Source organism: Xiphophorus maculatus, chromosome 2, assembly GCF_002775205.1.
Source record: "Xiphophorus maculatus strain JP 163 A chromosome 2, X_maculatus-5.0-male, whole genome shotgun sequence".
NCBI classification, from domain to species: Eukaryota; Metazoa; Chordata; class Actinopteri; order Cyprinodontiformes; family Poeciliidae; genus Xiphophorus; species Xiphophorus maculatus.
The window spans coordinates 26182091-26195003 of NC_036444.1; the positions used below are offsets into that span (position 1 = coordinate 26182091).

A 12913-nucleotide genomic window follows, 5' to 3' on the forward strand; every position below is an offset into this window, starting at 1 on the left:
TTTAACATGTCAGACTTGACTGTGTTTGTGTGCGCCTCTCGTTTCTCACTGCGTTATTTAATTAGGTCTTGACCACAGTTCTTTTGTCCAGTAGTTGCTTTCATTCGGGTGCTGCGGATGCTCCCTTACAGCTGAAGCTGTGAAAGAGCATTTCTAGTTCTGATGCTTGTCCAAAATAAATCTGCTTTAATGCAAACGCTCTCAGAGGAGTTCTGTTGTCTTCTCTCAACTTATATTGACATATAATGTGGAGTGTGCAACTCGTATATTGAGAAGCAAGACTTTGAATCGCTAATATGATGCTGAAGAAATCATATGAAGTTCTTAACAGCTTCTTGTTAAATTTTGAGTCAAACATTTGCCTTTGTAAGAATCCATTGTGGTGTTTTTTAGGTTCTCTGCTAACCCAGTCAACCCGTCTCAGTCGGTTTCTGTTGGTCATGTTGTCTTGCTACCTAAGCTAGCAAGCTAAGTCGACTCGTTCCCTTTGCTGACACACACAGGCTCAGATCGATAACGTCTCAGTGTTCATCTTCAGAGTCATCTGTGTCTCCTGAGGGTTGGTTGGCTGCAAAAAAGAAAGAAAAAATCCCCCAATGAGCTAATAATTGTAAACATTTTTCTGCAACAATGTCGGTCTGCTTTTAACAACTTCTGGATCTAAATCTGTTCCTGGAAATCGCATGAAGGAAATAAAAGAGGCGGAAATGAACAGATGGATCACATCTAGCAAATTCTGTGATTCTTCCTCCAGTAATGGATTCCACTTAGCTTGTAACCATGGCAACAGAGATGCTCAGTTGATTTCTGTTTATAGTGAAGAGGAGGAGAAGAGGGGTGTGTGTTCTCAATCAATATCTGTGGTGGATAGCTCAGATGCTCCAGTGTTCAAAGTGTGCGTGTGGGCGTGGGTGTGTGTGGGTGTGCGTGTGTGTGTGTGTGTTGTGCCCAAGGGAGAGAGAAAAGGGTTGAGGTGATGTCAACCCTCTGGAGAAGTGGGGATGACATCAGTACAAAGGATGGAGGTGAGACATTGTGCCACACACACACACACACACGCTCTCATCTTTTGGGACTTCTTGGACTTGGACTTCTTCTTTTGGAGCACACTTAGATCTGTCTGATTATTTTTGTGGGTAATGGAGTCCAGAAATTTAATTTCATAACTAATTAAAGTTGGTCAACCAGTGATTGAAATGCACCACTTTTCTCCTGATTGGCTGTGACCAGTGAAGATCAGATCCAATACTGAAACATCTGTTTTTTCCCTCTGTTCCTTAAAAGCATCGTCAACAGATCCAGTATTTACAGATCGGCCTCAACAGGTTGATCGGTGAATATCGTATTTGTAATGTTTATTTGTCAAATTAAAACTAAATGAACACTGAGTTTGTATCCATTACCGTCCAAAGAGATCAAATCTATAAATCCTTAGTCCTCTATATTATTAGAAAGAAATCTAGGTTGTTGTGCGAAAGTGCAAAAAAAGTCAGAGAAGGCATTGTTCAATTCCAAGACGAATGTTAATTTTCCCTTTTTGTCTTCATCAAGGTAACTTGATGTTAGTGAGGCTACTTAACCAACATCACTCCTGTGAAACTCTTTCATAACACACATCTATAATGGGGAAAGCTTTGCAGCTTTCACATGTCTAACTTCTTCGGCGTCTGCAATAAATGTTGTGAATGTAACTCGGTATTTTCAAAAGTTCTAGAGAAACATGACTTCAAAGTTTGAAAGCTGTCTAAAGAAAAACTAAAACTCAAAATGACCTTGTATGGAAGGTCGGAATTGGACGTTCCCCCAGAAAGTGAGGTTGTTGAAGTCGAGAAAACTCTGGCTTTGTCACCAAAAAGAACTTGTTGAATCCTTGTGTTTTTGTGGTTTAGCTTAATCATTTGAGTCAGAGTATTACTCTGTTTTTTCACCCTATGTTTGGTTGCACCAAAGCAAAAATCCGCGTTCCTCTTCCAAATTCCGACTAAAATCGTCACTCAGGCTGCTAAGGTTTATCCTCCAGCCCAAAAGGTGGCGATAACGTTCTTGTTTTCCAACTCAAAACTAAACAACAAAGTCATGGAATGATTTCTTCTTAACAGGACACAGATTTCTTCTTCTCAAAACAAGCGTCTCTTATTTTCTCTCCTCGTTTTGTGGTTTGACTCGCAGGCTTCCTGTGTTTGGCGCCCCCTGGTGAACGGGAGTTTGATTTTATTGGTCGGTGCGCACGGTCTGAGCTGCACGCCATCGTCCGCTGAAAATCCCAGTGGAAGTGATGTCACACAGGGATGATTGTGAAGCGAACTGGGAACCGTGATGTGGCCTTCAGGCTGTTTTCACCTCCTGCTTCCTCTTAGACGAGATATTGACTTTGTCCCAAAACACAGCACTTCCTGGACTTTTATACATTTTGGATCAAAATGCCAAAATAAACAAAGACTATGAAGTCCAGATTTTGTTTGTGTTTTTCTTTAAGCAGTTTTTAAGCATTTTAACTTGTCTCTTACACACACCTATATACCGACTGCACTCTGTGACTCAACACTTTGTGTGTGTACGCGGCTTTTTGGCAGCTGTTTGTGTCAGTGTGGGCTTAGTTCCTTGAGCTGTGGTGCCCCGCTGGAATTCAGGGACACACATACACACACACACCCCGACACAAGGAATTTATTATTGAGCTTGTTCATTTTAACTTTCGAAGGAAACTTGGCTGAAAGTGTCTACTTATTTATTAAGCCAGGTCTGAAGGCTAAATCTTTATTTGTGGCTCTTTAAGGTGGGGTGACAAACAGTTTTGCTGATTTTTTTCCCATCTTGGCTTCCACTGCTGCCTTCAATAGAAACCTGGCACAGACGTCCCGTTGTCTGCTCAGCAGGAAGCAACAACAACAAGAGAAAAGAAGACTTAAGATGTAGATTTATGCTTAAAACACCCTGACTGGGTCTCGAAATCTTGGGTTGAGCGCCGGAATAAATGATTAGGAGGAGGAGAACTTTCCGACGATCCGGAGTATGAAAGGCTCCTCCCGTCCCCCGGCTGCGCGGCGACGCGCTCTGACGGCTCTGGGTGGGACGCAGTCGCAGCGCAACAGCTGCCGGTGCAGAGGGCTGGGAAGATTTTTCCCCCTCCGTCGGCGTTCACCTCGGACTCTGGCGGGGGAAGCTGTGGCGGCTCACACAAATTCCTGACCTTCCAAAAGTCGGCCTCAGAAGCGGAGAACAAGAACTATTTGTAGCACGACAAGAACGAATCTGTTGCCATTTACTGCCGACTGGAAAATGGGTCGCACGGCTTGTTTACAGCGATGTGCAAAAGTTTTCACACCCCTTCACTATTTTCCTTCTCTTTTTTTTAAAACTCCTGTGATGCTACGACCCAAAACGGCATTATGTTAAAGTCCAGGTGAGTTGTATAGAACGTTTCGGCAACAAGGTAGTTCAAAGTGCTTCACATCATAAGAACATAATACGGGGGCGCTGTGGTGGCGCAGGGGTTAAGCACATCCCACATATGGAGGCCGTAGTCCTCGACGCGGCTGTCGCAGGTTCGATTCCCGGCCTGTTGACCCTTGCTGCATGTCTTCCCCCTTCTCTCATTGGCCAATTCACTGTCAAATAAAGGCCACCAGAGCCTAAATAAATAAAATACAGTAACTAATTACGGCTTATGCCATCATGAAGTAAATCCACTGATTCTTTTATTTTAGGCAATCCTGTTGCTGTAAACAATCCGACTAAAGGTGGATGAGCTTCTCTAGGTCTTGCTGGGACATCAGTCCTTTAATCCTGGAAATGTTCTTCACGTGAGAGAAGGCCGACTTTGTAGCTGTCTTTATGTGTCTCTGAAGATTCAGGTGTTTTTTATGGAATAACCTGGAATGGGGAAGGAAAATGACTGCATGGTGCGGCCTGCATTTTTATTTAGTCTTCCTGAGTCGGCGCTTCGTAGAACACAGACGTTCAGTCGGATCGGACGGAGAGCCTCCGTCAGCAGTGGATTTAAAGTTTAGTTGCAGATTCTCAATCGGATTTTTGCCTGGGCTTTGGCTGGACCAGTGGCTCTGGAGCAGGCGCTTTGCAGCGACTCCTTATGAATTTTTCTGAACGATTTAGAAATCAACTGTGTTTTTTAGTGCTGCATTGGGGTGATAAAGGACTTCAGTAGATTTTAATTGGGTTTTCATTCTGTTGCTTCGTAGAAGTTGAGCAATAGAAGTTAATTTCATCTTGCTTTTTCATACTAACGACAGAAACGACAAAAAAAGAGTTTTTCTTGCCGTTTTTTTTTTTTTTTTTTTCATTTTTTTGAAGAGATAGTTCAGTTTTGCTCCTCTAGATGAAACCTTATTCAGGTGAAGTTAAAAAAAAAGAAGCTTCTTTGGATTGGAACGGTCACTGATCAAAGCCATTCATTTGCAGCTGCAGCTGTATGTATATTCACACTTATCATTTTACTAAACAGTGAACCTCCTCTCTTTTTCTTCTGCATTAAATGAGCTCAAAATAATACAAATATTCAAATTTTTATCCCCGCTGAACAGACCGTCTCTACTGGGTCAAGGCGTGTGTTTGTTTGTGTGTGTGTGGAGGCATTAAAGTGTGTGTGTGGGCATGTGTATGTGCGATTAATTAATTACTCAAGGTGTGACGTAGCCACGTAGTTCCAGTTCTACCACTTGAACCGTCGGTGCAGCCCAGACGTTGCCACCGTCAGCTGGAAGCACAGAGAAGACGACACACCTCCCTGCGTCTGCAGAATGTGTGTGTGTGTGTGTAGCGGTGTGTGTTTATGTGTGTCCAGGAATGCTGAGGTTTAGTGTTTACTGCTGTTGTGCCGGTGAGAACCGACCGTGAGAGAGGAGGGGCGGGGGGTCCGTTTGCTAGCCGGACTCCGAGACCTGCAGGACAAGTCAAGTTTCTCATGTGCATTTAATATCTTGGACACATCCACATTCTGGCAGCCTGTTTGGACTTTTCTTTCTTTTTTCTTTTTTTTTTTTAAAGGCGCCGACTCCTGTTGTGTGTTTTATTTCATGAGCTGCTCGCGTTAGAAGGAGTGTGAAGTCCCTGTTTGTAATTGCGCTGATTTGCCAAGGAGTGATTTGGGGATTTATTTGGTAGAGATGAGAATAAGGTGATTGTTGATGGTGGGACACACTGCTGAGAACTCCTAATGAATACAAACTTTATTAGATTTTATTTGTTTATTTATTTATTTTTTTTAAAAAACCCAAAAAACCCCTGAATCTCATAGTATGACGACATTGAGCTAACCCCCTCTCCCCCCCCCAACAGCCACTTAAAATTAAAAGCTCCGATTTTTTTTAAATCCAAAATGTGATTTCTGATTTTAATGGATTTTTTTCTAAAAAAAAATGCAAATGACATTTAAAAGACTGTGTGTAGTTCCTGGGTGCGCTGACATCACAAGCAGTGCATTGGTGAAACAAATGCCAATTTTCTAAAAATAATTTATTCCATTTAACACTGTTGACTTCCTAAACGGTCAACACCGGCTCTGCCGTGACACCGGTAATCAGTCCATGCCTCGCCAGGCTCCTCCTAACAAATTAAAGTTGTTCTTACACTGAATAGTAAACTGGATATTTCTCCAACATCTGTTTTAAAGGCTCTTGTTGCCACTTAAAAACAAATAAATTAGTTTATTACTGTAATTCGGCCCCTAATGGATATACGCAACCGCGCTGAAGAATGATGCATCATTAAGGAGATGGCGTTGTGGTTTTCTGTCAGAATAATGGAAAAGTTTGCACGTAAAACTTTCTTTTATATTTTTCTTCTTTTTTTTTTTACGGCGCAGCAGACAGTAGACGGTTGTTTTATGCTGTCTGCGTTTGGACATCTTTCTTCTCTTTACTCTTAAACTTTTCTCTCCTTTGCTTCGTCAGCCAGTACTCCTTTCTATAAATAGTCTACACTAGGAAAGACTTCTGACTTCTGCACTTTTCCACCACCTGACCGACATCTGCGAAGACCTGCGAGCGAGAGGCTGAGAGCTGAACCCGTCCACCGGTCAGCTGAGCGTCACGCCCTCGTTCATTAACATTGGCGCTTTCGTTCACTCCTCACATGAAGGGGACGAGCTCATCAGCTTAAAACCTTATCTTAACGCACTGTCAGCACTTTGAATTTGACCGCTAAAACAAAAATGTTTGGACTTCCTCCTCACTGATGGCAGATCATTTAGGAAGGGGCCAGGAAACTGTTTTTGTCTTCCCAAAAACGTTGCCTGCAAATGTGGGATTTGTGGCCACCTGACATTCACCAGACCTCAATTATCAGGATGGCTACAACATCCTGATTAAGTTTCTTTTAAACTGATCATATGTTTTCCTTTGAGTTGGTAGGGTGCTATCTTATCAAGACTTATTTCTGTTTGCTGTAAAACCAAAGGTAGTCGCTTGAGGATGTTTCTTCAGATGTAGAATGTGTTGCAGGTTGGAGACTTGGTTAAGAAGTTGATGTCATCTGCATAGCGAGGCACTGCAGCAGCATTATGTCCCATTGCCAACGTTGTTCCTATGTAATTGGAACATAGGACACACACAGCAGCGTGTCAGGAGTATTAGTTGCAAATATTGTCAAACCGTTTTTCCTTAGGACGATTTGGAACAAGTCGGTCCTGCTTGGGCGGGAAATAAGCTGCAATTTGTTTCCTTCTGGAGGATTCTCTTTACGCCAAAACACCACGAAGGAATCCGCTGGTTGTACATATTCTCACTTCGAGTCAGTCTTTAGAAATCGCTAAATACCAATAATCGCGGTGTCTTTTTCTACTTTAATACAGTACTTCAAGAATACCAGGATGCCAATGCATCCTTAAAAGTCTTTAACCCTCTAAGTCTTAAACAGAGCGCCGGCGATCCAGCCAAATTTGCGTTACCGTAATCCCGCCACACTGTCTATCTGAAAAATTCCAAAGGTTTCTGAAAGAACAGATGTTGCGCTTTCTGATTTTCAGGTTATTACGGTAATTTCATCCCCGCCGTTGCAGGAAGTGAAATTAATCTGATGAAATCTGACGTAGAAATTTACCTTCTACTTTTTGATAGAAGGTAAATTTCAAAAATAACTTGCTACATATTGAAAGTTCCAGTTGTTATGAATTAATAGGCAAACATATTTACTCACAGGACATTTAGAGAGCTGCGTACAGTTAAAATAAGCAACAATATCCAGGCGAAGATTTTAAATTTAGGACATAAAGGGTTAAGAGTCTTAAATCTAAAATTAAGGCCTTTAAAAATGACTTAAGTTCTTAAAAAATGTAACTTGACCTTGAATACCTTAATCACAGGTCTTAAATGCTGTTGTGGTGTAACTATTTAATCTCATACTATCTTGTTCTTTCACAGGACTTTTCTGCCAGGGTTAGGCAAACGTTTGAGTCGCACGCAGACGTCTTCCTTACGTTCTGTGACCACTGACTAGCTGCTAATATACCCTTGCTAGCTAGGTAGCTATGTTTTTTTGTGTGTGTGTCTATCGTGGGAAAATCAAATTTTATCTCCAGTTGACTGGACGACATTTGTCTTCTCCTCTGGCTCACTTCTGTTGCCGACCTGTACGATGTTCCATGCGTTCTGCACAAACAAAGCTTTACACTGATATATAAAATATGCAATTTTCAGTTGTACATTTCTGTGGAACTGGTTTGGAGTCTCATTCATAAAGGTCTCTAAAAAGCCTTAAATTTGAGTTGGTGAAACCTTTCCATTTGACATAAATCTGTTCTTCCGTAGAGAAGTGTTTGACAGATTACAGTAAGCCCTGACTCACTGCCAGCTACAGGCTCTTGTGCCACTGTATGTGTCTGTCATCCGTTTTTATCTGGAAAACTGAGCCATTCGCTTTCAGCGGCTGGTGACAGGGAGGCACGAGAGTGGTAGTCATAAGAAGCAGTTTCCCAGCATAATGACTTGCTTGGTTAGAGTGACGGCTGAGCTCAGGAAGACCGCAGAAATCAGAAGAGGAACCACGAGGAAGAGGCTGGAGCAGCTTAGCTTAGTCACTGAACAGTTAAAGATTCACTATTATGTACAATCAACTGTTTAAACTTTACATCATATTATAATGTTATTCCTTCATCAAAAACATACGTGGAGTGTTGCTTTGATTCTTTCATGCATGCTTCAGAAATCCTTTAATCTCCCACGGCAACCATTCGTTGTAAACTCTCACAAAGTGCCGTCTGTTTCCACAAAGCTTCCCCTTGTAGCTGCGGTCTCAAACCGAGCTTCAGGCTCACAGAGCAGCCCTCCTCCTCCAGTTCCTTCAGACTAGTCAGCAGCAATTAGCAAACACCTGGTGGAGCTGAGCCATATCAAACTGCTTTTCAGCCCAATGCTCTTAAAAGCTTTGTGATGTGCTGAAGATGGTCAGAAAGAGCATTAGCTTCTTAACGAGACCCAGGCCCAAATACAAGGCTTCAAATTGCAAAGTCAAGTTTCTATCAAGTTATGTTTGATATATAGAGCATTTTTATAACAACTGAAAGTACTGGAAGTACTGAAATCGCACAACGTGCCTGGAAAATACATAATACCGCCATGTTTTCTGTTTATGCCATGTAAACATGTATTTGTTTGATTTTAGATATCTGTAACTTCGTTGCTACATTCGATTTGTTTGAGTTCTAATTACAATAGTTAAATTGGAAACTTTTATTAATTACTGTTTTGTACAAAGAAAAAAAAACTATATATGCATTAAAAGAGAGCTCCTCACAGCTAATCTAAATCATGGATGAATTCAGAGACTCCCTGTTAGGAAAATGACTGTAAGAAAGCGGTCACAGGAAGCAGAAGAAGCCCTGCGGCGTTGATTTGAAGCAAAAGATTGGATTGCTCTTTGCCAGCCGCATGGAGAGGACATTCTAGGGATGGCTGTGGAACCTCTGGAGATGATGCAAAGAAGGATTTAGCATAAAATCAGGAAAATTATGGACAACCCTGAGCTGTGATGGCATCCATTATTTTGAGCCTGTCTCTCTTCTCCAGTCAATCTTTCTCTGCTCAGCTCTTTTCTATCTCTGCTCACACTTCACCTCTTTACCCCCTCTCTACCCCCTCTCTATTGCTGTCTGGTGTTGGTGGGCTGCTGCAGACTGCTGTAGGTGGTCAGGACTCCAGACAGCAGGAGGGAGAGGAGGATCTGCCTGGAGCATTCAAAGGTTGACTGGCTGCCTCATCCTTTGCCCTACACCATTTCTTTCTTTATAAACTAGAATGGCCAAGAACTGTATTTTTAGATGTTACTGAAACAACATGTTCATGTTCAACACGTGTTAAAGGAGGAACAGATCTGAGACAAGAAATATGCAACGTGATAATTTGGACGGCTGGAATGCCTGAGATAAAGAGGCCGCCTACTTAGAGAGGCAAGGCAAGGATGCACTGCGGGTCGCAGCAGTTATAACACCTTGTAAAGACGTGTAGAAAGGCTTTAAATAAATTCATATTTTACTGCATCATCATGCACTAATGGGAGTATCAGTATAGCAGACGACTGATGACCAGTGGTCCCGTTTACTGTTGCACAAGGTTAGACGCATTGCACTGTCAAACGAACCAAACACAATGAAAAATCTGTTCCCTCCCCTCGCCTGTGGCGGCGCTGCGCCAAGAACCACGGAAAAGAAACAACAAAAACCTCAGAAGAAGAAGTGACTGAGCGCAACTTCCTCCTTCATCAAATGTAAACCAAAATGTAGTGGGGTCAGATTTTAGTCGTTGAAGAATTTCTCTTTTGTCTTTTGCAAAAGACCACAAGCCATTTCTCCTGCGTTTATTTTGGTTGTATTTACCCAGAATGCATTGTGCTATAGTTCACTTCCTGCTTTTTAAAATCATCTCCGGTCTGCTTGCATTCACGTATGCGTTCTATGCATTCGTACCGCACCAGAATTTCCTTCAACCGGACAGAGGCCGAGGTTTTTAGGCGAACCAGAGTTTGCTTTTTTTGGTTCGCATCAGAGTTCAACTGTTCACACCTCTCCAAACAAATTTAACTTTCCATGCAAATGAAGTGGAGCTTAAATAAAGCGGACTAAACAGGGCTGGTGTAAATGCATCGCTATCTCGCATATCCTCAGGGGTCCCAATAAAAAGCAATGAAAATATTAGTAACAGTGAAAATACGAGTCGGTATTAGCCTAGCTACAGTTGGATGTCTCTGTCTGCACCAAGCTGACTACCTCGTCACTCTGACGCTGTTCTCTTGCTTCATTCGGAGGAGATCAGTCATTGCAACCAGACTATGTGTTTGAGTTTGTGAGAGTGTGTGTGTGAGAAAAAGAGTGACAGAACAAAGGGCTGTGCTTATTATCGGCGGGGAAGTTGTGAATTAAACCATTGTCCTCTCATGGCTACCTCTCTTGTGTTGGAGCTGTTAATCTTGGCACTCTTATGGTCCCTTGATTATCTCACACACACACCCACACACACACTCCCAGTCTGACAGACTGTGGTCATCCACCTTTAACTTCATTAAGCAGCCACTGCCTCTGGCTGTTTTGAATAGCTATCGACTCTTGTCTTTGTCTTTGACTCCGTCAGGTGCTTCTCTTGTGCGGCGTTAAAGGCAGCAGCCGTTCAGTCGGGCCGCTCTGTGACGGGACGCATCAAAACGCCATGACTTTACAAACTCTCCTGTGACTCAAAGTAGCGGGAATGCCTGAAGCTGTTAGGATTTGAATGGATGTACGACAAGTCTGCTTTCGTTTTCTTGAAGTTTCTCGATGTTGAAATGTATGTCATATGAAAAATCACTAAAGATTAAACTGACAGAAGAAGTATCTGCTTTTTCTAACGCACGTTAAATTCAAGTCAAACTTTGATAAGTGCACAAATATAGACTATATAAATGTATATATTTTATACGGTTTACCTGGTTTTAACATGAATAATAATAATAAAACTTAATTCTGAAGGTGTGGAGCTTTTATTTTGTTGTGCCAGTGCGCCACATTTGCTCAGAGCACCAATCTGATTAGGTGCTCATGGCTGTTTTTTCAAATCTTTTTGTCGACTGAAACGTATTCAAGGTCTGAGATGTTGATATTAAAATTTTAATCTAAAGCTGTCTGAATTTATAAATTAAATAAGATCATTGGTAAAATAAATATTGACCTACATTAACAGGCATACAGAATTTTTTATTTTTAGTAAAACAAAAAAAAGCTATACTCCGCATCATGTACTAATATTTTATGGTCTCAGAATACAATTAAAAGTTGTGTAGACAGAATCTGTGTTGCATAAAGGACATTTTGAAGAGAATTGAAGAGGTGACAGGTCATATCTATTTGTGTGCACAACATTACGCCACCATGGTTTTAACCTTCATTCTGTCTCTTTCCTCTTGCCTGTCTCCTCCAGTTGGGATGTCCTGAGTCAGCCCTCCGGTCCCAGAGAGCAGTTTGCCGATGGGACCTGCTGCTCCACCATGAGCTTACAAGATGGCGGCTGCAGCTACGCCAGCAGCGCCAACCTGGCCACCATTACGGGCAGCATGCGGCGGCGCCTGGAGGACCAGGAGTTCACCCTGCGTGTCTATCCGGGCTCGCTGGCCGAGGGCACCATCTACTGCCCGGTCGCCGCCCGCAAAATCACCACCGCCGCCGAGGCCATCGAGTGCCTCATCGAGCGCCTGCGCCTGGATCGCACCAAGTGCTACGTGTTGGCCGAGGTGAAGGAGTTCGGTGGGGAGGAATGGATCCTCAACCCGGGAGACTGCCCAGTTCAGCGCATGATGCTGTGGCCGAGGACCGCCCTGGAGAACCGCAGCGGCCTTGGCAGTGGCGAAGACTATCGCTTCCTGCTGCGAGAGAAGAACCTGGACGGGTCTATCCACTATGGCGGCAGCTTGCAGATGTGGCTGCGGGTGACGGAGGAGCGGCGGCGCATGGTGGAACGGGGTTTCCTACCCCAGCCGGCCGGGAACGACCCGCCATCCGACCTGTGCGCTCTCCCGGAGCTGACCGAGCGCGCCCTTCTGGAGAGCCTGCGCGCCCGCTTCAGGCAGGAGAAGATCTACACTTACGTTGGGAGTATTCTTATCGTGATCAACCCTTTCCAGTTCTTGCCGATCTACAACCCGAAGTACGTCAAACTGTACGACAACCACACACTGGGGAAGCTGGAGCCGCACATTTACGCCGTGGCGGACGTGGCGTACCACGCCATGTTGCAGCGACGGAAAAACCAGTGCATCGTGATCTCCGGCGAAAGCGGATCGGGCAAAACGCAGAGCACCAACTTCCTCATCCATCACCTGACCGCCCTCAGCCAAAAGGGGTTCGCAAGTGGCGTGGAGCAGATCATCCTGGGAGCGGGACCCGTTTTGGAGGTATAAATCTTACTTAACCCTCCAAGTCCTCCAGTCGCTGTCCTGCAGTTTTTAGATGTGCCACAGGTACAAAACACTGGAATGAAATGGCTTAATTACCTCCTTCTTGTGTAGATCAGTTCTCCAGAGCCTTAATGACCTAATTATTCTGTTCAGGTGTGGTGCAGCAGAGTAACATCTAAAAGTCGCAGGACAGTAGCCCTCCAGGACTGGAGTTTGACACCTCTGCTCTAAGGTCTATGGACTCGTATAATTGTCCTTTTTACATGTCTGGTTTGGGGCCATGTAGCAGCAAGACTCCGCCTCCCCCAGTCTCACTTTCAACTTGTGCTTGAAGTGTACATTATAAACTATACACCAGTTTTTTAAATTGTGTTAATAGGCCAAGTAAAACCGGAGTTATGCTAAAATAAGTAAACCATATTTTTCGGAATGTCAGAGAAATGTCAAAAACCGGCTTTTCTGGGAATGTGACAGGAAATGAGCTTCCAACTGTTAAAAATTTAACGCAACATTAGATTCCTTTGCTATTGGAAATCTCACA

At 43.4% G+C, this 12913-nt stretch overlaps 1 protein-coding gene across 14 annotated transcripts in view; it reads left to right on the forward strand.

The window, feature by feature from the left end:
* The window catches only part of LOC102225303 (unconventional myosin-IXa-like), a 140672-nt gene that overhangs the window by 21071 nt on the left and 106688 nt on the right, over positions 1-12913 (forward strand). For all 14 annotated transcript variants that reach the window (XM_014473007.2, XM_023346108.1, XM_023346102.1 and 11 more), the window contains exon 2: positions 11400-12369. In XM_014473007.2, the coding sequence (XP_014328493.1) occupies positions 11467-12369 (903 nt within the window). In that variant the 5' untranslated portion in view covers positions 11400-11466. The remainder of the gene's footprint in view (positions 1-11399; positions 12370-12913) is intronic.